The 25,798-nt window shown below is 40.8% G+C and overlaps 1 protein-coding gene across 1 annotated transcript; it reads left to right on the forward strand.

Annotated features, from left to right (window-relative positions):
• The first annotated feature begins 930 nt into the window (after window positions 1-930).
• CCDC174 (coiled-coil domain containing 174) lies at window positions 931-25,577 on the forward strand. The gene is made up of 11 exons (XM_047743823.1): window positions 931-1,114; window positions 3,696-3,800; window positions 4,446-4,546; window positions 9,913-9,971; window positions 12,342-12,519; window positions 15,743-15,838; window positions 16,829-16,971; window positions 17,548-17,642; window positions 21,376-21,508; window positions 23,189-23,335; window positions 25,000-25,577. Exons 1-11 carry the CDS (start codon window positions 1,073-1,075, stop codon window positions 25,296-25,298), a joined length of 1,398 nt encoding a protein of 465 aa, XP_047599779.1. The 5' UTR covers window positions 931-1,072; the 3' UTR covers window positions 25,299-25,577.
• Window positions 25,578-25,798: the final 221 nt, after the last annotated feature.

Below are 25,798 nucleotides of genomic sequence, written 5' to 3' on the forward strand. Positions count from 1 at the left end.
AGATGTCATGGTGCTATACTCCTAGAGGTTCTGGAAGAGGACTTCTTTTCCTTCTAGAGACTGCCTGTTTTCCCTAGCATGTGGTCTTTGATCCTTCTGCCTCCTTTATAAGGACCCTTTTGATTACACTGGGCCCATCCAGATAATCTCCCTATCTTAAGATCTTTAATTTAATCATGGCTGCAAATTCCCTTTTGCCACAGAGGTAACATATTCAGAGGTTTTGGACATTAAAAGATGGGACACCTTTGACCAGGGGTCATTAGGCTGTCTAATACAATTATTAATATTTTTACCAACACTAGCTCATTTAACTTATTTCACTCTCATTAAATCCCATGAAGTAGATACTGTTTTATTCCCATTTGGAAATTGAGGCACAGAGAAGTAACTTTCCCAAAGTCACATAGCCAGTAAGTGCAATTGGAAACCAGGAAACTCGCCTCTGGAGTTCTTACCAGCTGTTCTTACCAGCTGAAATATGTAAAGCGGCACATAGTAAGCACTATATTCATGTTACCTACTATTATTGTTATTTCTACCAAGATTAATATAATAATCTTATATAATATAATCACATATGGTTCTTGTGAGAATTAAATAAGTTAACCTATGAGAAGCACCAGACAGTGCCAGTCATACTGCAGGTCTTCAAAAGGCATTTAGATCTTTCCAGTCCTACCAACCCGCCTTTCTTTTCACCACGAAGAATGTTTGTGGTCACTACGCCCTCCCCAAGATGGCGCCACCCCAACGCCAAATCCGCCCCACTCAAGATGGCGCCCATCGCTCCGAAAGCGACATTCCGCCCTTCTCAAGATGGTGCCAACACTAACTCTTATTATCCTTTCTCTTTCTTCAAGATGGCCTTAACACTGGGCATTCTTTGACTCGCTCAAAATGGTGGCAGGCGCAATACGCACAACATCTGACCTTTCCAAGATGGCGCCAGCGTCGCATACTTACTGTCGCTATTATTACAGACTCTTCCGGTTGTGCGGAACGCAGGCATTTGAGGCCTGCGGGAGACCGTGGCGGGTTCAGTTTTTTGCTGAGACACGCTGGCGGCATAATGGACCGGAGGAAAAAGCCTTTGGATGTTACGGCCTCCTCGGTGAGTGCGGGTACAGGTGATGCTACGGGGCTCCGAGTACTCATCTCCAGTAGACAAGAATCTCGACCTTGTTTCTTCACTCGGGAGACCCAGACCTGGCCTTCCCTCAGACAGGATCCCGGACCTGGCTTTTCTCGGTTGGGGACTCGGGCCAACTTTCTTACTTGCAGGACGCGGTACTTGGCTTCTCCCCTCGGATACAGGACCAGGATTCCCTCTTTAGATACAGACCTGAACCTGGTGTCTTTTCCTGTTTGAGTGTCCCTGCCTTCCCCCTGCGGCAACCCGGCCAGGCCTCCTTGCCAGTCCTTTCTCCCTCTGTGCTTGCTGTACAGACACAAACCGCCTTCCTCGTTTCCTTTCCACTCCACGGACTAGAAGGGGCCTCCCAGAACATGAGGGAGGGTGACTTATTCCCGGGGAGCCGAGAGCGCCCAGCGTCCCGGCCCGGAGCTAAACAGTGTGAATGCACCCATAGGTTGCAGTGCCTGCGGGTTGTAAGGTCTAGCAGGATGTAAGCAGTTTTGTTAAATTAGCTACTTCTAGGGAGAAAACCTGCTGGAGTACGTTTCTGTGCACTATCTCATTGAATTCTCCCAGCTGCATTAGGGAGTAGGTGCTATTAATATTCGTGTTTTATAGCTGATAAATTTGAGGCCCAGTAAAGGAGGTGGCTTTTCCCAGCTTACATACAGAATTCTTAGCGATAGAACTGGTGCACTCAGGCTGTTCCTCACCAAAGCTATTGCCTTTTCTGTTACATCAGAGCAAATTGCCTAATATTTGATTTAATCTTCAGTTTACTGCAAAGTATTAGGATGCAAAAGGAGTGCAAAGGAAAACTACGTGTCCCAATATTTGAGTCTCTTTTTCTTGTCTCATATTGAAAATTAGCACTGGTTATTAGGGTTCAGCATAAGGAACCAAAAAGCTGGAAATATTAAGGTTATTCTATCTGACAGGTTAAAATAAGCAGTAACCATAGTAGAAATGCCATCTGGAAATGGACAGTTTTCAGAGCATCTTCCTTTTAAAACTCAAAAGTGGTCATAGAAGAGGACAATGTGTGGCTCTAAAATTGTTGCAGTTAAGAAGGCTCAGAAGAAGGAACCAAAGTTTTTGTGTTTAGAAACTTAGGGTATTAGGTCTTAGGATGAAACTGCCCTTCGCATTATTAAATCCCTGCCAAGGCTGCTTTTAAATTGGTGTCTTCCAAAATAGAAGTCATTGAACTCAGTCATTTTGATTTCCCTTAAAAGTCGGTCTGTGATGCCAGGTTCTATAAGTATCTGATTTATAGGGAGCTGTATCCGGACCTTTAAAAAAGGAACTGGCATTTTGTATTTCTTTGCAGAGTAGACAGTGGTGATTGGTATAAGTGAGAGGTAGGCATGGATATTCACCCAAGAGCCCTGTTCTTTCCTGTTTTTGAACCCAGTGATTCAACCAAACTTAGAGTTCCCAGAACATACATAAACTTGGAGCTCTTCTCATTCACTCAGTCCACTTTATTTCTAACTGTTGAAATCTTGCCGATGTTTTTTTTAAAAGTTTATTTATTTAAGTAATCTCTACACCCAACATGGACCTCAAACTCATGACCTTGAGATCTAGGAGTTGTGCTCTCTTTTGACTGAGCCAGTCACAAGCCCCTCACCTATCATTTAAGGCTCAGCTCAAGGCTGTCTCTGATCACTGTGGACAGAAGGAAATGCCCCTGTAGCTGAACTTCTGTGCTTTTTCTTCCACCACCACCACCCCTTTTTAGAGATTTTATTTTTAAGTAATCTCTACACACAATGTGAGGCTGGAACTCACAACCCAAGAACAAGAGTCTCATGCTTCACCCACTGAGCCAGTCAGGTGTCCCTGTTTTCTTTCACTTCTAAAGTCATTTATTACATTTTGCTGATATTATAAGTTACCTTTAAAAAAAAAAATAGGTTGTAACTCTTTGAGGCACAAGAGTGTCTATTTCATGTTTGTATGCTGCTCTTTAGTGCTCAGATAGTTGATGAACAAAGATACTTTTCTGCAGAAATAATAAATTGTGATGATTAAATGAGGTTACAATATAAAAAAGCCAAGTACAATGTCAGGCATGGAGAAGATATTTAAAATTGTTAGTTCATTTTTTAAAAAATAATTTATTTGTCAGAGAGAAAGCACAAGCAGGGGGAACAGCAGGCTTCCCGCTGAGCAAGGAACCTGATGTGGGACTCGATCCCAGGATATGACCTGAGCCGAAGGCAGCTGTTTAACCAACTGAGCCACGCAGTTGCTCCTTAAAGTTTTTAGTTCAATCTGAATCTAACAAGTGCAGACTTCATTTACTTTGCTTAATAACATTCTCCTTAGCCCAGTATTGAAGGTTAGGGTAGAAATACATTACCAAGAGAACTGGAATGCTGTAGGACTTGGTTTTATTTTGTACTGGATTATGCATTCACAGACATTTAATTTTGTATCCATTTTTGTGCATTTATAGGAACTTTAAGTTTTGCTTTGAGAATTACAATAATTTGGAAATCTAGTCACTCATTAGAATTAACTAAATGTTTGCTCATTGGTTTTATTCTAGTTGGTAGACCTTAAGGCTGAACTCTTCCGAAAACAAGAAGAATTCAAACAAGAAAAGCTTCTAAAAGATTCCGGAGTTTTGGGAAAACCAAAAACAACTAATAAGGTAAAAATAAGATTTAGTTATCTCCATTAATTCCAAACATGGGGAAATTATACCATACCGAGGTTTTTTTAAAATGTCCTTCTCTGCTACATATAAAAATTAAGAGAAAATCCCTGGTAGCTGAACATCTGCATAAAATTTTTTATATTAAAATAGAAATTAGAGCATTTAAAAGCACATTATAATACTGTAATTACACAGCACTTCTTTTGCAAGAGTGCGAGTTTTAATTAGTGGTTTGTGTACATTCTTATGAAAGATCAGCTGTATAGGTATTATTAATACAAACATAAACAATTAGATGATACAGTAATATAGCAGAAAATATCAGGGTCTTTAAGAGTTGTGACTAGGTTATGATATTCATCACTTCTCTTAATCTATTGAATTAAGTTGTAATCATTCAGGAGATAAGAGAGAAGTAATTCTGTAGTTGTGTAAAGGAATTCTTTATATAATTTAGGGCTTTTTTTTTCAGCACTAGCTTTTCCTTGTATAGTCTATCTGCATGACAAAGGTTGGCTCTCAGATCTAGTTTTCTTCATAGATTCGTAAGTTTAAATCCGTTTTTCTTCTGATGTGTAAGTAGAGATTTTTTTGCAATCACATGGTTCTGTTTTGTCTTTTTAAATAAATATGCTGCAGAAACCCAGTATCTGGAGCAAACAGAATGCAGGAGTTTCAAATCGAGCTGAGAAGGATACAGAACAGAAGATCGAGGAACAGAAGACTTTAGACAAAGCAAGGTAAAGTTAAGCTCTGCTAACTATAGTTGCCTCTGAGGCTACCCAAGCAGAGAAGTGAGAGTTCCACTTTTACACTTCTGGGTTAACAGTTTTAATTTTGTCATTTTTTCAGCCATATGCTCTATAAATATAAAATAGACTCTGAAAATAATATAATTTGCAGATGTATTTGTAGTCTAAGAAGAGAAGACATAACCTCAGTCTGAAAGATGAAACAAGAGTCCCACTTTGACCCTTTATTAGGCACTAAGATGGTCATCAAGTGTTTAAGAAGTGTCCACATGGTGGTGTGGTTCTGGGACACTAGGTAATATTACAGTAGCATTTAGAAACTAAATTATCCCCCTTTTTATTTTGAAAAGCTTGAAAACAAAATTATTGAAAGAAGAGCACGGTGAGTCTTCTAATACTCTTTACCTAAGTTCACCAATTAATGTTTTTCCACGTTTGCTTTTGCTTCTCTCTTCTCTCTCCTGTCTTGGTGTATGTGTACGTAGATAAACTTTGCTAAACATCATGATACTTTGCCTCAAAATATTTCAGTATATATCTCCCAAGAACAAGGACGTTGTCCTGCATCACTACAATAATGCTATCATTCCCATGAAATTTAATACTAATAAAATAATATTATCTATTTTGTGGTCTATAGGCAGAGTTCACCAGTTATCCTGGTACAATTAAGTCCTTCATAGTTTTGTTTTTTTAATTTAATATAGAATTCAAAGATTGCACATTGCATTTAGCTTTCATATTTTTCTTTATTTTTCTCTTTTAAGGGGGAGAAATTTTGTTTATAGCATGACTTTCTCTTTTTCTTAAGTTAATTTATTTTTTTCTTTAGTAATCTCTAGACTTGACGTGGGGCTCAAACTCACAACCCTGAGATCAAGAATTGTACACTCCTCCAACTAAGCCAGCCAAGCACCCCGATGGTGTATTTCTTTAGTCTTCTTTAGACTAATTCCCAGGCCTTTTTGTTGTCTGTTATCCCATTGCTGTTCTTGAAGAGTCCAGGCCTGTTGCTCTACAGTGTATGATTACAGTCACATTAACTGTTTCTGGTTAAGAATAAAATGTATATGATGTGTTCTTCCTGTTGGATCACAGTAGGAGGCTCACATTGTCAGTTTGAGTTGTTATTGGTGATGAAGTTTGATCAGTTGGTTAAGAAAGGCCTGCTAGATTTTTCCACTGTAAAGGTGCTCTTCCCCATTTGTAATTAATAATCTAAGGAGGGAAACTGAGATTATGAATATCTTGTTCACCAACATATTTCCACATAGTTATTATATTGGTGATTTCTAAGTGATGATTTTTCTAATTCTTTCATTCCATCTTTATCTTTATTTTCATTCCATTTATTAACTGGCATTCCTCTGTAAAGAAGAACTCTCCCTTATTTGCATTGTCACCCTAGATTTAGAGAGAATCCCATTTTTTTTTAATGAAATGATCACCTTTGTTCTTTTTTTTAATTTAATTTAATTTATTTATTTGACAGAAAGATCACAAGTAGGCAGAGCGGCAGGCAGAGAGGGGGGGAAAGGAGGCTCCCTGCTGAGCAGAGAGCCTGATATGGGGCTGGATCCCAGGACCCTGAGATGACCTGAGCCGAAGTCAGAGGCTTAACTCACTGAGCCACCCAGGCACCCTGAGAATCCCAAGTTTTAATGTCTGTCATGACTCATGTGCTTTTGATTTATTGCATAATAAAAACTGCAGTTGCAAACAGTGGTCGCTAAGGTTGTTCAGCTCTTCTGGGTCTGAAAAAAAGAGAATATTAGCACATTTGGGACACTGTTTTTCTTTGCATTGACCTATTCCCAACAGACTTGGGGTATATTAGTTTTTGAGACATCTTTCTCACCTCCTGGACATATTCTCAGAAATCTAATTTGTTGAAAGGTAAATTTTCATTTATACATTTGTAAATGTTTTCCCAGATACTTTGCTGTGATTTTTTCTGTCCAGTGACCTGTTAATGTAATACTTTGGCTTCTCTGCACTTGTGAGGGGTCAAGTCTTTCCTTGGTCGGCAGGACTTCTGCGTCTCCTGGAGCTCAGAACAGACAGGGGCAGTTCCAGAAGGGTATAAGGCCTTAGGCAAGTTACTTCTCCATTGAGACTTTTCTTATCTATGAAGTGAGGTAGTGTCTACTCAGCTCTCTGAGCTCTTGAGGGGATTAAAGGAGATACTACAGTAGTGCCTGGCACAGAGTGGTTCCAGATAACTATTCCATACTCTTGCCCTCTGAATTCCATCTTTCTTACTGAAGAAATTTTTCTTTGAAGTCTCTAATGACTTCCTCATCTACTAAATCCAGTGGCCATTTCTCCGGACATCTTCCTTGATCTCCATTACTCACTTGTAGACTCTCCCGCCATCTTCTGTTACACTGTATCCAGACTCCATATCCTTTCTCACGTGTTGATGTACCTGCCTTTCTCTGTCCTTATTTTGTGCCCCTCTCTTCTGTGCTCAGCATCCTCCACAGCTCTGGTCTCTGCTTGAACATATCGAGCTCATTCCCACCTCCTCTTTACTCTGCCTCACTTGCTTTCTTCCCAAGATCCTGTCATGGTGGACTTTTTGCTCTCTAGACCTTAGCTCAAGTGTCACCTTCAAAGAGGTTTTCCCCAGCTAACTTTTCTAGTGTCCACCAGTTACTCTGTCCTGACGCCTGCTCTTTGTGTTTTGTTTTTTAATTAAAGTGTTATTTTCATGGAAACAGTAAGATTCTACACAGGTTATTACAGTAAGCCCCCCCGATATAGGGCAAGTTAACCTTTTGGAAGTTGAAGGGCCTCCAGTGGTGACAGCTGCTTTTATTTCCTCCCCTTCTCAGCACTGTCCAAAATCCTCATTCTCATTGATTTATTATTGTCCTTCTCCCCTTCTATAAGAAGAACTCTGTGAGCATGGGGAAGGAAGGAGGCATGGAAGCAGTACTTGTTGAATGAATGTGCAAAACGGGAGAGGACTCTTTCTGACCCAGATGGCAGAGAAGCAGATAACATAACTGATGGCATGCTCTCGTGTGTGGTCTAGATACTCTCCGTGATAATCCTAAGAGGCAGTGTTTTTTTTTCATCTATTCCAGATTTAGGAATTGGGGCTACAAGAAAGGTGAAGTAATTTGTTCCAGAGCACATAGCCATGTGACCAAGGGACTTTATTGTCTCAGAACACCATTAGAAATGAAATTTTCCGGGGTGCCTGGGTGGCTCAGTGGGTTAAGCCTCTGCCTTCAGCTCAGGTCATGATCTCAGGGTCCTGGGATCAAGCCCCACATTGGGCTCTCTGCTCAGCAGGGAACCTGCTTCCCCCTCTCTGCCTGCCTCTGTGCCTACTTGTGATCTCTCTCCCTGTCAAATAAATAAAATCTTTAAGAAAAAAGAAAAAGAGGGGCACCTGGGTGGCTCAGTGGGTTAAAGCCTCTGTCTTCGGCTTGGGACATGATCCCGGGGTCCTGGGATCGAGACCCGCATCAGGCTCTCTGCTCAGCAAGGAGCCTGCTTCCTCCTCTCTCTCTCTCTGCCTCTCTCTCTGCCTGTCTTTCTGCCTACTTGTGATCTCTGTCTGTCAAATAAATAAAATCTTTAAAAAAAAAAAAAAAAGAAAGAAAAAAGAAAAAGAAATGAAGTTTTCCATTGTGATTAAGTGTGATTCCTCACAAGCAAAAGCTCAGGTGACCTTTTTGGGACTTCTCTTTACCATCATTAAGTATTTCTAGAATAAAGAATTGCCAGCTGTCTTGGTCTGTGCCCATTAAAAAATAAATGTCACCAGAATTAACATGAGCAGAGAGGCGGCTTTATTGAAATACCAGGGCTGGGGGTGCCTGGGTGGCTCAGTGGGTTGAAGCCTCTGCATTCGGCTCGGGTCATGATCCCAGGGTCCTGGAATCGAGCCCCGAGTCAGGCTCTCTGCTCAGCGGGGAGCCTGCTTCCCCCTCCCCTCTCTGCCTGCCTCTCTGCCTAAAAAAAAAAGAAATACCAGGGCTGATGTTTGTTTTTTATTAGCTATGTGTCATGAACAAATTGTTCATGCTCTGTATAAAACACATATCATATATATATATATATGTATATATATATATTTATTTAACATCCTTTAATTTAAATTCAATTAATTTACATATAATGTATTATTGGTTCCAGAGGCACAGGTCTGTGATTCACCAGTCTTATATAATACCCATGCCCTCCATCACCCCATCCAGTTACCCCATCCATCCATCCCCCTCCCCTCCAGCAACCCTCAGTTTGTTTCTTATGATTGAGTCTCTCATGGTTTGTCTCCCTCTCTGGTTTTGTCTTGTTTTATTTATTTATTTTTTTAGATTTTATTTATTTATTTGACAGAGAGAGAGATCACAAGTAGGCAGAGAGGCAGGCAGAGAGAGAGAGGGGGAAGCAGGCCTCCCGCTGAGGAGGGAGCCCGATGCGGGGCTTAATCCCAGGACCCCGAGATCACAACCTGAGCCGAAGGCAGAGGCCCAACCCACTGAGCCACCCAGGCGCCCCTCTTGCTTTATTTTTTCCTCTCTTTCCTATGATTGTGTTTTATTTCTTAAATTCCACCCATGAGTGAGATCATATGGTAATTGTCTCTCTCTGATTGACTTATTTTGCTTAGCATAATAACCCTCTTGTTTCATCCACATCATTGCAAACAGCAAGATTTCATTTCTTTTGATGGCTGCATAGTATTCCATTGTGTATATATACCACATCTTCTTTATCCATTCATCTGTTGGACAACTGGGCTCTTTCCATAGTTTGGCTATTGTGGACATTGCTGCTATAAACATTGGGGTGCAGGTGCCCCTTTGGATCACTCATTTGTCAGGTATTGTATTTTTAAGAGACTTAGAAGAAGTTGGTCTTTAGCCCCCTTAGAGAAGCCTAATAAGCCATAGACGATCAGGGACCCTTGTCTGAAAACAGTAATGCAAAGAGTTTACATTGAATTTGGTGATCTGTTTAGAAGGGTGTATATAGAAAATGTTTTTGTTTAAATATCTCCTTTTTTTTGGTATTTAATTCAGGTTGCACTTGGCATTTGCATCTGGAATCTTACTTCATTATTTATTTTCAGGTACTGATTGAGAACTTGTGCCAGGTATTGTTTTAGGCCCTGGGATACAGTCATGAATAAGAGAAACATGGGCCTGACATTTAGTCGGCAAATCAGGCGTCACTGGGTCTGAGGGTCCCCTTAAGGCAGAGTGGTTAGCTCAAGTTACAGCTGCCACACCGTCAGACTGGGCTTCTCTGGTGCAGGGCGTCACAGTCAGGCAGGCTTAGCAGGAATGGCTGGTGTTGGACCATTTCTAATACTTGTCTTTTTTTTCTTCTAGGGAGAAATTGGAAGAAAAAGCCAAATTATATGAAAAAATGACTAAAGGAGACTTTATAGGTAAATACAATAATTTATTTATACTTCTCTATTTTCTGTAACTCATACAGCCCTGTAATATTTTGTTATTTGTTAGAATAACCATAAGAATGGGGAGGAAATTTAAGGAATAATACAGATTACTTTCTGTGCTGGCGAAACCAGAAAATCTGCAATAATTGTTGATTGCCCAGCATGTACCAGGCTATGTTAGGTGCTGTGAGGGAACAAACAAGATTCTCTGCCTCTGCCCTCAAGGGGGTCATCATCAATGGAGGCCAGTGGTGTAGAAGAAAGGTAGGAAACGAGGTCCAAAAAGACTACCATTATAAACTATTATAGCTATGTTAAAAAAGATTAGGAGGAGTTATGGGTATACTTTATGTTTCCTTTTCTCCGTTTTTTGTTTTTTCTGTGATGGGCCTGTAATTGCTTCTAAAATAATAAAAAGATCCCCCTTTCCTCATACTGTCCAGAAAAGTAAAACCCAGTCTACAGTTAGATAGAAGTAAAGAGATTTTATTTTTTTTATTTTTTATTTTTTTAAGATTTTATTTTCTTTTATTTGACAGAGAGAGAGAGAGAGTGGGAAGAGCAGAGGGAGAAGCATACTCCCTGCCGAGCAGGGAGACCGATGCGGGGCTTGATCCCAGGACTCTGGGATCATGACCCGAGCTGAAAGCAGAAGCGTAACCGACTGAGCCACTCAGGCGCCCTAGTAGAAGAGATTTTACAAGGCAGTGTGTATTTTATTGCCAAAAGGCATTTGGGGAAGTCTTTAGGGAGAAGGTAGGCTCTGATAGGGTCTTAAAGGCTTTGAATAGCTGGAGAAAGGATTCTGCAGGGGGAGAGTGGTGAGAGCAGATCTGCAGAGGGAGGAGAGGGCCAGTGTTGGCAGGATGGACTAGTGTGACTGGGCCCAATGGGCTGGAAAAGGGGGCAGTGGGGCAGCAGGAGAGGCAGGGCCAGAACCCTGGTCGTTGGCTACCCACACAGCCAAACTCCCTCTTCCCGGATGGCAGAGGCATGAACCCTGCATGGCACTTGAGCCCCGTGTGGGAGAGTCAGGCACTCTTAAAGCTAGGGTACAGAAGAGAGTCCCTGTCTTCTTCCTTAAGAAGCAGCAGGGTGTCCGTTAACCAGGAGGCCTCACTATTATGTGGTCTTATAACTCTGCTCTGGGAAAGTACATCTCTTTGTCATGTGAGTTATTTTGTGGCTTTAAGAAAAATTAAAATCTTTTACTTTTGATTCAGACTTGACTTGCATTGTTACTCTAGAGACCAGGTCCAAAGGCCTGTGGATGTGGGGATGTGGTCCAAAACAGCGGGCTTACCTTCTGATGGGCATAGTGTCCCTATGTGTTTGGGCAAGTTGAGTTTTGAGCCTCAGTTATTCTCCCCTGTATGCTGGGGCTTAACACTAGATACTAGGATAGTATCTGCCCCGTACAGCACAATACAGTCCTCAGAAAAACTGAAGCAGCTCTATAAAATCCAGTGTAGTGACACTTCACATCAACCTTATTGTGCATACATCAACTGTCCTGGGCTAAATTAAAGTCATGGAGTGTTATTTAACTTCCAGTGTATTAGCTCAGGAGGTCACAAGCCACACGTCTCTGTGTGCCCTGCAGATCCTGGCACCATTCCTTGCCTGAAGGTGCTGTTTGTTGGGTTGAAAAGAATTCAGATGACTTTGTTTACCCTCTACAGTGACGCTTAAAAAACACCGTACCACCGCAATGTAATTAGGGTTAAGTAAGGTAGCCCCTTGATTGGGGAGGAATACATAGCAACAAAGGTCTCTTGCTCCGGTCCGGCAAGATGATCACTGTAGTTCTGCATCGACATGTCACCGGGTGGACGGGTCTCTTGAGATCAAGTGGTTTGATCTTAAAATTGCATTCTGAGACCGTATTGCTCACTCATCCTGTTGATGGGTCAGCAGAAGACTTTAAGCACTTGTAAGAATTTTTTGTGTGGTTTGTGTTTCTGATGGCCTGTGTGCCGCTTCCCTGTCAGGTCTGTGATGGCTCCGTGTCTTTGAAGTGTTCAGGGGGAGGAAGGGGTAGTGAATGCATCAACTAGTGAACTGTCCAGGGCTAGCTGCCCAGTGGTGACTGTGACCGCTTCATAGCAGTTCCGTCTGCTTTGAAAAGAATGTCAAAAATCTAAAAATTGGGGCGCCTGGGTGGCTCAGTCGTTAAGTGACTGCCTTCAGCTCAGGTCATGATCCCAAGGTCCTGGGATGGAGCCCTGCATTGGGTTCCTTGCTGGGCGGGGGGCCTGCTTCTCCCTCTCTCACTCCCCTGGCTTGTGGTGTCTCTCTGTCAAATAAATAAATAAAATCTTCAAAAAAAAAATCTGAAAATTGATTTTTCTGTCTTAGATGAAGAAGTGGAAGATTTGTACCTTGTGGATTTCACACAGAAGATCATAGATAAACACAAAGAAATGGAGGTGTTTGGTGCCAATAGAGATTCTAGAAAGGCAGCAGAAAGAGATGATGATGAAGAAAATCTTTCTGAAAAAGATATACCTCCTCCCCAGGACCCCAGTGAAGAATGGTTGGTGATAATGACACAGTTTGATCATGTTAACATTCTCAGACTTGTGTTTACCTTTTTTTCTTCTTTTTAATTAAAAAATTTTTTTAATTAACATATAATGTATTATTAGCCCCAGGGGTATAGGTCTGTGAATCGCCAGGTTTACACACTTCACAGCACTCACCATAGCACATACCTTCCTCAGTGTCCATAGCCCAACCACGCCTTTTTTTTTTTTTTTTTTAAGTAATCTCTACACCCAACATGAGGCTCAAACTCATAACCCCAAGATTAAGAGTCCCTTGCTCTATCGACTGAGCCAGCTAGGCACCCCGACTTGTATTTATTTTCTAAAAGTGTATTTGTTTGGATGTTATCAAACCATTTTTCCTTATTGTTTTCTTTCTTTTAAGATTGGATTTACAGATATAGAAATAGTAACTCTGAAGAAGAAGTAATCACAAGACAGCCAAGTACAAAAGGCATTAATACACCTGTTTCATTGGCATGGAAGAGTCGTTTAGACAGAAGCATGTTCTTTTGTTACCCAGGTTGCCCATGCCATTATTCAGACATGATGAGTCACTATCTAGCTGGTGGTGATGTTCATTTCCATAGAAAAGAGGCAGACAAAGCTGGTCCAGTAAACCTTACTATGGCTGGGACATTATCTGGCAGCGTGGTATAGGCACTGGGGACCTTGGACCTGTGTAACACTAGCTCCATCTTTCCGTGGTAACATGACGTTGATCAAGTTCCATCCTTGCTGAGGCTCGGTTTCCTCACCTATAAAACAGGGATTGTTTTGCCTTCAACTCCCTTCAGGAAGTCAAGCGTATTCTGAGCTACCCAAGAAACTGCTGTCTGTGGCGAATAAGTGGGCATTTAGTAAATTTTTATTGAAATTATCCTGAATTTTATCTACATGTAGGTGAATGATGGGGAAACCAAACTTGTCTTTTCTTTATGAGACTGATACATCAATAAGAGACCAGAATGAAAATTCCCTTCTGATGATTTTCTCTTCTTAACACTGTAAGACTGGGACTAACCCTGCCTGCCCACCCTCCTGCCTGTGCAGAGCCTACCCATCTTCCCTTCCAGGCTCAGATAGCCTCATTATTGGGGTCTTTATTAGGAACTGCATTAGGATGGTTTGCAGCATTTGACCTTTGGTCAGCCATTGGCCCCGCTGGCAGGGGTGGGTTATAAGTGTGAGAGAGCAGTGCCGGCTGCTGAGGATCACAGGGACCTCGCATCTTTGTAATACTCGGGGTGTCCCCAGTGGTCCAGAGATAACATTCACATTGGGATAGAACAGGTATTTGCTTAGCAGCTTTCTAAAAATTTATCTTGGGGCGAGGTTTTCTGGCTGCATACTTGCTACGAGCAACCCAAAGAGAAGCACATACAATGCAGTCGCTCCCACTATGCTTTTCCTCTGTGTTTTCGTGTGAGTGAATTCTCCCTCACCCGGACCCCGATAGTGCTTAGATGCGCTTCCAGCTCCTTTGGGTCTTACCTATTCTTTAGTACTGGCACACAACTAGCCTCATTACCAGGAAAAGATTTGAGACAAACTTTGGGTCCTTTTCATATCCTCCCTGCTGTTGTTAGGAAGTGTTTCATGGGCACGTGCCGTAACTTCCCCGCCCCCCTGGAGCTCATTGAAGATGACATGACTGAGTCGTCCTTTATTATTCTTGTACCTCAAGTAATTGTTTCCCTGGGGCTTGCTCCGTGATTGCTGATTACACAGAGCACTTGCTGACTACTGTCTTGCCACTTCTGTTTTGATGGGATCTGTACATTTTAGAGACCTTCTCCAGAAACAGAATAGCCTATGATTGCTTTTCATAGCAGAAATCTCATCTCCTCTGAAAGGTTTAATGTTGTTTTTTTTCCCCCCTTACTAATGCCGTGTGATTACAAGCAATTTGTCAGTGATTTGAAGAGTTTGGAGGGCAATTGAAGGTGTCACATGCCACCATATGGTGAAGGAAGACACACTGCAAGCAGTTCTAACGCTTTTTTTGTTTTTAAATTAAGCTCCAGAATTGTAACTACTTGTAAAATCCTTTTGGTAGTTAAGTTCCAGGTGGTGGAAAATCTTTCCGCAAAAATACTGTAAATAATTACTCAGACCATCTGGCTAGATGATTTTCTTTTTCTGTTCATTAGAAAAAGTGGGGGGTAGGGAGGAAGAATGAAACTGCTTTCTGGAGTTGGAGGTTTTATTTCTTGTGGTAAGCAGCATTAGGACAATAGTAATAGATTCTCCAACATTCTGTTTTCAAATCATGGGCTAACAATTGGAATCAGCATGTGTAAGAGGAAAGAAATGGCCAACAAAAGCAAAGCCACATATGTGAGACTCTGACCTTGAGCTGCACTATCAGTACTGACCACATATGTGAGACTCTGACCTTGAGCTGCACTATCAGTACTGACCCCTTTCTGTGTATTTAGCACCCTGCTAAAGCCTGGGAAATTCCTTTCCCATAATTAGGCAATAAAAAAAAATCTGTTGCATCATGGTGCAATTAAAATGTTTTCCATGAAAATCTGTCCATATTTCCTGTTGTGGGAAGTTGGTCTTTCATTTTGCCTTGCTGTCTGCCTGGTTCCCTTGGCTGTCTAGTGTGGGCAAAGATGAGGAAAGAGAAACTGAGAGTAAAAGATAATAGACTGGCCCACCGCCAAGATGCTTTTGCAGTACAAAATGCGTGTTGCTTTGCTTCCCTCTAATTAATGGGTCCTCAAAATATCATGACTTGAGAAATTTCTAATTGGAAAGAAATGTACCAATTAGAAGAAATAAAAGAATAAAAGGTGAAATTTGGGAAGACTGAGAAAATGAACACTTTGAAAACGGTACAGAGCTCAGTTTTTCTGATGCTAATAAAATATGTGAAATTGTCTAAACCAGATTGAAATCAGTTCTGAGATGTTGCAGCAGGGGTTTGTATGGGGTATTAATTTTTGAAATCAGACATACATGATCAATCATTTTCTGCAGTTTCTAAACCTAGGGTTTAATAAAGGGCATAATGAGTTTATTGTGTGTCAACTTTAAACTTTAAAAAGCATTTTCTTATCAGTGGTAATGGTCTCTCAGGTGGAGGGTTTTTCTTGGGAGTGAGGCTTACATTAATTTTTTTTTTTGTGCACCAACTCCCTAACTTAAGGAACCATATGTCATGTACAAAGCCGCGTTCACATGTTTTTACTTTTATTTCAGGGTGGATTATGTGGATTCTTTGGGGCGATCTCGGCGCTGTATGAAAAAGGATTTGCCAGATCTGCTGGAAATGGATAAAAATCTTCAAGGGAGGCTGTAAGTATGTGATATGTGAGGCTTTGCCTGGGTCTGAAATGCAGACACAAGGATTGTTTTTGAGTGAGGCTGCTTTTAGTCCATTATCTTTGATGGTCCAATGAGGAGGTTCTCTTCTTAACATATAAAAATATCTACTGAGGTGCTCTTTTGCGGCTAGTACGTACACAGTCCACACTTGGGACAACCTGAGTAGTCGATCATCCATACTGTGTAGCTACTAAAATGGATGAGTTGGAGTTCTGTCTGTTTACTTGGAAGGGTGTCGGATATCAGAGTAAAAAATAGAGAATAAGCCCAATCCAACAAACCTGCCTCTGTGGAGAAAGGTGTTTAGGAATATATACTAGGTTATCCCATAGCAAGTGGGAGCAGAGAGGTTGTTAGCTTATTAACTTTTTCTTTGTACATTTTTGCATTTTGAAGGGCCTTATAGCTAGATTTTTTTCTACAGGGACCAAGACACATCGAAGAGATAACTTGCTCCTATGCTCCGGGGAATAAAATTCCCCTCACCAAGGGTAGTTTTTATGAGGAAAATGGTGGGAGAAGGCGCACCGTGTCCAAATCCTTCAAGTTCAGATAGGCCTGGGCTCAGTGTAAGGAAGGAAATGCAGAAGCCCTGAGCTGTCTGACAGAGGCCGGGAGGTGTGCCTGGGCTGTAACATTATGCAGCCTCCTCAGTACTGGGCAGGTGACCATGCAGAGAAGGCTCAGGTTCCTCCTTCCCTGAGCCAGGGTGGGAAGGAAATGGATTTGTCTCAAGTGCCAAGAAAAGATTCTGGTGCACTCTTGTAACAAGTCGGCTGCTTGATTAAAGAAAGGTGAAAACCTTCTTTGCAATTTCCCAGTGATATTGGGTCAGAAACTTCTGTAAGGAACTGTGTTCTTTATCAACTAGAGTTGCTTGTCCATGATCCGTCCTACTGAACTGAAGCATTGCTGTCTCATGTCTCTGAGCTAAAGAGTTTTGTTCTTTTCCATTACTAGTTTCGTTAGTCCTGCTAATGAGAAAACCTTATTATCCGAAGATATGAGAAAAGAACTTCAGCGCCAGCAATGGGAGGAAGAAGAAAGAGAGGCCTTGAAAAGGCCAATGGGGCCCATACATTATGAAGATATTCGTGAAAATGGTATGATCATCTTGCAGCTTTTTAAATCTTTTTTTTTTTAATCGTGAACTAATGGTAAGCATAAAGGGAAATATTCATAAAGCAGCAGCTCTTAGGTAGAAAGAAAAGATTCCAATTTTGAAATTGAAAATATCCCCTTTGTTCACTTCATAGCCTAAAGAATACTCATATTGGAAATTTCTTTCTAAGAGAGGGTCTATTAATCACGAGGAGATTTTTTTGGCTTAGCTACTTTTTGTTTTTTTCTAACTTGTGCTAGATATCACTGAGTTTCTTTCTTTTTTTTTTTTTTTAAGATTTTATTTATTTATTTATTTGATAGAGAGAGATTGCAAGTAGGCAGAGCAGCAGGTAGAGAGAGATGGGGAAGCAGGATCCTGTTAAGCAGAGATCCTGATATGGGACTCAATCCCAGGACCCTGAGATCATAACCTGAGCTGAAGGCAGAGGCTTAACCCAGTGAGCCACCCAGGCGCCCCATCACTGTGTTTCTTTTTGCTTTGGTAGGAAAGTTAGCCTGAGTCTAATTCATTAATCAGGGAACTCTAATCTTTTGAATAATTTGACTTATTTCAGAGGCCCGGCAACTTGGTGTTGGATATTTTGCTTTTGCTCGAGATAAAGAGTTGAGAAACAAGCAGATGAAAACATTAGAGATGCTGCGTGAACAGGTAAAAATTAAATTCAGAATTGATGTTGAGAAGGGTTCGAGCAGTTGGTTTCTTGTTAGACTACACAACAAAAACAATCTATTATTTATTTATTTAATTAAATCAGTTTTTAAAGATCTTACGTATTTGAGAGAGAGAATGAGGACAGGTGGGGGGAGGGGCAGACAGAGAGGGGAAAGCAGACTCTCTGCTGAGCAAGGAGCCTGATGTGGGGCTCAGTCCCAGGACCCAGAGATTGTGATCTGAGCCAAAGGCAGGTGCTTAACTGACTGAGCCACCCAGGCATCCCACAATCTATTTTTTAAATTGGTACTCAGAATGGCCTTTTTTTTTTCTTTTTTAAGAAATGTTATATTTAGGGGCGCCTGGTTGTCTCAGTCACTTAAGTGTCTGCCTTCGGCTCAGGTCATAATCTCAGACTCCTGGGATCAAGTCCCGCTTTGGGCTCCCTGCTCAGCAGGGAGTCTGCTGCTTTTTCTGCCTGCCACTTCTGCTTGTATTCGGTATCTCTCTCTCTGACAAATAATTAAAAATCTTAAAAAATAAAAAATGCTATATTCATTTCATAGTTAATATTCAGAGCAGTGATGGACAGAAGTGCGTCAAATAAACTTCGAATGATTGATATTTCTGATATTTAATAAATACTATTATAGCCATAGACCAGATATTTTATTATTACTTTTTTTTTTAAGATTTTATTTATTTATTTGTCAGAGATCACAAGTAGGCAGAGAGACAGGCAGAGAGAGAGGGGAAGGCAGGCTTCCTGCTGAGCAGAGAGCCTGATGCGGGGCTCTGATTCCAGGACCCTGAGCAGGACTCTGAGATCATGATCCAAGCTGAAGGCAGAGGCTTTAACCCACTGAGCCACCCAGGTGCCCCTACTTTTTAATTGAAATAAAATTGACACATAACATTTTATTAGTTTCAGATGTATGACATAATTATTCAGTATTTGTGTCTATTGGGAAATGATTACTGCTTTGTCAAGTTAACATCCGTCACCGTGTAGTGTAAAATTTTTTTTCTCGCAATGAGAACTTTTAAGGTCCACTCTCTTAGCAATTCTCAAATATGCATTACAGTATTATTAACTGTGGTTGCCATGTTCTATATTACATCCACATGACTTGTTTATTTTATAAGTGGAAGTTTAAATACCTTTTGATTTCCTTCACTCATTTTGCCCACTCCTCCCCCCACCAGTTCTGTCAACCGCCAATCTATTCTCTGTATCTATAAGTTTATGTTTTGAGATTTTGGGGGGTGTGGAGGTTAGATTCCACATATAAGTGAGATCATGTAGTATTTATCTTTTCCTGTCTGACTTATTTCACTTAGCATAATGCTCTCAAGGTCCATCCATGTTGTTCAAATGGCAAACTTCCCTTCCTTTTTATAGCTGAATGATATTCTGTTCCATATATATATATATATATATATATATAAACACACACACACACGCATACACATGCCTTTATTCATCATTGATGGACACTTAGGTTTTTACCATATCTTGGCTATAATTCTACAGTGAACATGGGGGTGCAGATATCTTTCAAATTAGTGTTTTCATTTTCTTCAGATAAATATGCAGAAGTGGAATTGCTGGATCATATGGTAGTTCCATTCTAATTTTTTGAGGAACCTCCATACTGTTTTCTGTTGTGACTGTACCAGTTTGCATTCCCACCAACAGCGCATGAGGGTTCCCTTTTTTCTACCTCTTTGTCAATACTCGGTATTTTCTGTCTGTTTGATAATAGTCATTCTAACAGGTGTGAGGTTGATATCTCTCTGTAGTTTTGATTTGCATTTTCTTGATGATTAATGATGTTCATCATCTCTTTATATGTCTGTTAGCCATCTGTGTGTATTCTTTGGAAAAATGTCTATTTAGGTCATCTGGGTTTTTGTTTTGTTTTGTTTTTGCCATCTACCTGTTTTTTAATTGGATTGGTTTTTGTGAGTTTTTCTCACTTTTTTGGGGGTGGGGGTACTGTGTTGTATGAGTTCTCAATATATTTTGGGTATTAATCCCTTATCAGATAATATGATTTGCAGATTTTTGCTCCCGTTCAGTAAGTTGTCTTTTCATTTTGTTGATGGTTTCCTTTTGCTGTGCAGAAGCTTTTTAGTTAGATGTTATCCCACATGTTAATTTTTGCTTTTGTTGCCTTTGCTTTTGGTGTCACATCCAAGAAATCATGGCCAAGACTGATGTTAAGGAGCTTACTGCTTATGTTTTCTTCAAGAAGTTTGATAGTTTCAGATCTTATGTTCAAGTCTTTAGTCCATTTTGAGTTAATTTTTGTGTATGGCGTAAGATAGTGGTCCAGTTTCATTCTTTTGCTTGTGGCTGTCCTGTTTTCCCAACCATTTATTAAAGAGATTGTCCTTTTCCCATTATATATTTTTGGCTCTTTTGTCATAATTAACTGACCATATATGCTTGGGTTTATTTCTGGGCTCCCTTTTGTGTTCCCCTGATCTCTGTGTCTGTTTTTATGCCAATATCATACTATTTTGATTACTGTAGCTTTGTAATATAGTTCAAAATTAGGCAGCTTAATGCTTCCATTTTTGTTCTCCTTTCTCAAGAGTGCTTTGGCTCTTCAAAGGCTTCTGTGCTTCCATATAAATATTAGGGTTGTTTGTTCTATTACTGTGAAAAATATTTGTTGCAATTCTGATAGAGATTGCATCGAATCTTTTGATTGCTTTGGGTAATATGGACATTTTATCAATATTAATTCTCCCAATCTGTGAGCATGCTGTATTTTTCCAATTCTCTGTGTCTTCAGTTTCTTTTGTCATTGTGTTATAGTTTTCCTTGGTTAAATTTATTCCTAGGCATTTTATTCTTTCTGATGTAATGGGAATGTTTTAATTTCTCTTTCTGATAGTTTGTTATTAGCCTATAGAAGCACAACAGATTCGTGTTGATTTTTTATGTTAATTTTGTACCCTGTAACTTTTTAAAAAAATTTTTTATTTATTTGAGAAAAAGAGGACAAGTAGGCTGAGGGACAGACGGAGAGGGAGAAGCAGACTCCCCACTGAGCAGGGAGCCGGATGTGAGACTCTATACCCAAGGACCATGAGATCATGATCTGAGCTGAAGGCAGATCCCTAACCACCTGAGCCACCCAGGTGCCCCTGTACTCTGCATCTTTACTGAAGCCATTTATTCTAATAGCTTTGGGGTGGCATCTTTAGGGTTTTCTACATATAATATCATGTCTTCTGCAAATAGTGAGAGTTTTATCACTATTATTTATCAGTATGCTATTATAGTTTCATGAAGGTAATTGCTGTTCTATTTTGGTGTTTCAGACTTTAAAATTAAGCTGCTCAGAAGTAACTTATGTAACTTTGATGTTTTAAATTTGGTTTTAAATATGGTACTTTTGGAGTGGCCTGGGTTAGAAAATAGAGAGTTATTTAAGGGATTTATTTAAGGGATTAAGGAGTAGAACAGAATTGGTTGGTTTCCTTGAATGTGAAGATTCCAGGATGCTCTGTGAACACTCGCTAAACTTAGAAAACACGCTAGAGGGCTTGTATAAGAGGACCTTTGTGTTTTGAAGATCTCAAGGCTAGTTTCCCAGAGGTGGCATGAAAAATGAATTAGTCTGTTTTTAAAATAAAGTAAATTATTTTATCCCTTTAAACAGAAATATTGTGAATTTGGCTTTCAGTAAATGTTCTAATTTTCTTTTGAATTCAGACAACAGATCAGAGAACAAAACGAGAGAACATAAAGGAAAAGCGAAAGGCAATGTTAGAAGCAAGACTTGCTAAACTCCGACAAAAAAAGATGAAAAAGTCAAAAGAAGATGGAGCAGAGGAAGAAAATAGAGGTATATCATGGCTCATATATCTGACCTTCAAAAGGAAAAATTTTAGTTCCATTGATGTCTCAACAAATAGGACTGGCACTATGGAAATGAGCCATTTCATTTTATTCTCTAAGCAAGCAGAGTACCTCTGAGGTACTGCCAGGAGTAGGTTTTTATAACCAGAGTGGTGCAGGGTGACACTCCAAAGAAACTTTTTCTGTAGACAAAAATATTAACAAAGAGGGCATTGTGTTACTTCAGAGGATGGCATGGTTTGGTAACTGAGACTTAACTTAGAGAAGAGATGTTTTAAGATGAAGTTTACTTGTGCACACGTTTCTTTTGCTATGGCTGTATGTTTTTTGTTTATTACACGTTAATTTGTTTTAAAGAAGTATATTCACAAAATCAGATAAAGGAATTTACAAGTATTGAGTCTGGACAGTTCATGAAAGGTCACAGTGGAAACACTGTTACATGCTGTGTTCCTGCTGGCTTGCTGCCTGCGGTAGGAGTTACCCTAGTCTGGGGGCTAAGCTGTCTGGACTAGCTCACACAAGATGGAAGTCTGTTCTGTTTTAATGCTTTAGAGGTGGTGGGTTTCCAAGCAGGTAGTAGCCTTGCTCCAGACGGTCACCCAGTCCCAGCTTCCTCCTGTCCTCCTGCATCTGCCATTCCTACAGTGTTGCTCTACCTGTAGGACAGAAACTTGCTCTCTGGCACCTGTTCACGGTCCAGCCCCAGGAAAGGGGAAAAAGGGATAGGAACCAGCTGCTTCTTTAGGAATGTGAATCAAAGGCACATGCCACCCACACATTTACATCCCACTGGCCTGAATGCAGCTGCAAGGGGCTGGGGAATGGCCTGTCAAGAGGCAGCTGCACCCCCGGGCTGAAACTGGGGGTGTTCTGTTCCCAAAAGGAAGAAGGGGGTGTGTGGGTATCAGGGGCATAAGCCAGCCACTCCAGCCCTCACAGAAACCTGTGCCAAGCCACTGGCCATCTTTTGATTCTGAACTCAGCTTCAGTTTAGCTCTGAAAGGAGACCAGAAACACTGAGGAATTGAGCAGTCATCTGTGCCATTTTATATGATGCTAGGTCCCTGAAACGTGTTAAACTCTGCATACTTTTCTCTATTTTTGCTCTACTCCTAAACATCTGTCATTTCCACAACACGTGAAGTGCCACCACAGTGGTTTTTTAAAAACCCATTTTCTTTAAAAATCTGACCAAAGTGACTAGCCTGCAGCCTGTTGCCATGCTTCAGCTCTTCATCACCCTAAATCCCCTTGCTTTGTCTGAGATTCTTCAGTTGAGTTATTGGGGATTTCTGGTCCTTCAGTTGGTCTGGGGAGTCAAACAGACTTTGAAATCCATCTAACCTGGGTTTGGATCCTGGCTCTTGTCACTTTCTCCTTGTGTGGCATTTCTGAGCTTAATTTTCCTCATTTATAAAATAGTACTACTGAAGTACTACTTTTGCATTATAAAATAGTAATACTGACTTTGTTAGGGTTATTAAAAGAATTACACGTACTGTTGTATACAAGATACTGAGTCCACTGCTTGGGCCATGATAGGTGCTCATTAAATACTGGTTATTATTTTTACTCTCAAGATTAGCATGTTCTATTTAATGTTTATTTTCTAAATAGCTTTAAGCTTTATTATAATAATGTGTTATTCCCTTGCAAAAAACAGATGTTATTGGACCTTTGCCACCAGAACCAGAGGCTGTGCCAACTCCACGTACTGCTGCCCAGAGTAGCAAAGTAGAAGTCATTGTTCAGGAGAGGAAGGATACCAGGCCCGGAGTGCCCCATGTCCGAGAGTGGGACAGAGGAAAAGGTAAGGGGGTGTGGGCTTCAAGGTGTAAATCCTTCCAGTGATGGGCCTTGCACAGAAGATTTTTCTGGTTCATTTCAATATGATTCTCATGAGTCTCTGTGGTCCCTCGAGGCTTAAGGAATTCTCCAGAAATTTCAGCGGAGTTCTTCTTAGGACCCAGACACTAGCTTATTTGTAAACAGGGCCACTAGAAAGTGTGATCATAAAAGACCAGGGTATATAATACATCATTTCAAAGGGACAATTTTTTAGAAGCACTGGATAAAGTTTGTTTTTTGTTTTTAAAGATTTTATTTATTTATTTGACAGACAGATCACAGGTAGGCAGGAGAGGCAGGCAGAGAGAAGAGGAAGCCGGTTCCCTGCCGAGCAGAGAGCCTGATGGGGCTCGATCCCAGGAACCTGGGATCACGACCTGAGCCGAAGGCAGAGGCTTTAACCCACTGAGCCACTCAGGCGCCCCTGGGTGAAGTTTTTTAAAATTTGTGCTACCCTCATGTGCCTTTACAGTTTTGGAATGCCCTTTCTCAGGATCTACTTTTGAAAATCTTATAAGGTTTGATATTTTAATGTCCTCTGTGTTTTTAGCAGTCTCCTTTTTTTTTTTTTTTAATTTTTATTTTTTAAATTTCTTTTCAGTGTACCAGAATTTATTGTTTATGCACCACACCCAGTGCTCCATGCAAAATGTGCCCTCCATAATACCCACCACGAGGCTGACCCAACTTCCCACCCCCCGCCCCTTCAAAACCCTCAAGATTGTTTTTTAGCAGTCTCCTTTATGTTCAGTTGAAAATAGTCTGTGTGCCACAGTATTAATTTGGATTTGCATATGGTTGTGTTGGGTCATGCAAAATTTCCTGTAAGTACACCATGGTGCCCACAACAGCTTCTTGTTGGAGGCTATGAGTTATGTCTCTCCAAATGAGATCATTAGAATAGGACATTAGCAGGGGCACCTGGGTGGCTCAGTGGGTTAAGCCTTTGCCTTCGGCTCAGGTCATGATCTCTGGGTCCTGGGATTGAGACTTCTGCTCAGTAGGGAGCCTGCTTCCCCCTCTCTCTACCTGCCTCTCTGCCGACTTTTGAGCTCTCTCTGTTAAAAAAATAAAACCTTAAAAAAAAAAAGAATAGTATATTAGCTCATGCTACATGAGCTGGTGAGATCCACGACGGAAGTAAAAGATAGGCAAATAGGTGAGTGCCTTAGGTTAGTGCTACTGTTAGAAGCAGAGCTGAAATACCAAATGAGATTGGGACAAGTGTCTTTTTGTGTCTTCTAAAACTCAGTAAAGGCCAAAGTTTGTGTCTCATCGTGAAGTACCTACATAGTGTCAAGCAAATGTTTTGAGGGTTTGATTTTTCTAGATTACTCTCTGAAATACAATTTTAGTGCCTTTTTGGCAATACTTCCAGAACTTACCAGCCTTCTCCACAGAGCCTTCCTTGAATCATTCCCCATCTGGTAGTAGGCATTCCCTTTTCTTAGTCTGCTTCTTTTATTTTTGTAGGTATTACATAGACCTTGTATTATGTTATTGCTATCCTTATTCTCCAGAGAATGGGAGTTGACTTTTAATATATAATAATTGAAAAGTAGCAATGGTAAAAAAGTTCAGCTGATTCTGTAATCAGTTCTAATAATACTCTTTTATTTTTACTAGAATTTTCCTTCGGGTACTGGTCGAAGAGGCAGGCAGATCTCCGGGCTGAGAGAGATCCTGAGTTTGCTCCACCATCAGATTATTTTGTGGGTCAAAAGAGAACTGGTACCTTCGGTAGCCAGACATGGAACAGACCCGCACCTGCACAGAGTGACCCAGGACAGTGCTCTGGCCAGAGCCATGACCCCAGCTCTTCACATACATCATCCACTCCTGCCCCCAGCAGCCCACCACAAGCCCCCACAGTCACTTTCGAAACTCTGGATGATATGATATCATATTATAAACAAGTGACATGAACTTCAAAACCATTCTCGCTTGGGTCTATACTACGATGGTGCCTTTTTCTCCCAAATTGGGGAAAATATAACTTTAAAGATTGAATTGTATCTTTCTCCTCCTGTCCTTTCCCTAGGGGATACAGACTTCAGGTTGGATTTGTCAGCAAAGAAGAAATTGAATGGTACTGTGGGAATTCTGTGGCCACTTGGCTGTTCATTTCTTTCTGATTGATATGGAGACCTGTCCTTCTGGATTTATGTGTAAGCTGTCATAACATGACCCTAAGGAGCTTGTAATCCTGTTTCCTACCCACTTCCTTGGCTTATTTGATTTAAGGGTTCCATTCCTTTCCTTTTGCAAATACTAGCATGCAGCTCTCTTTTTCCCAAGGATTCAGCTTCCAAATCACTTGATGGAGCATCTATCAAGAGGCATGTTTGCCTGTCAAAGTGGCAAATGAGGGAACACTGTGCAGGGCGAAGTAATCTAGTCTCCAAGAAGACCCTGAAGCCGGTGG

The sequence above is a fragment of the Lutra lutra genome, chromosome 1 (genome assembly GCF_902655055.1).
Source record: "Lutra lutra chromosome 1, mLutLut1.2, whole genome shotgun sequence".
NCBI lineage: Eukaryota > Metazoa > Chordata > Mammalia > Carnivora > Mustelidae > Lutra > Lutra lutra.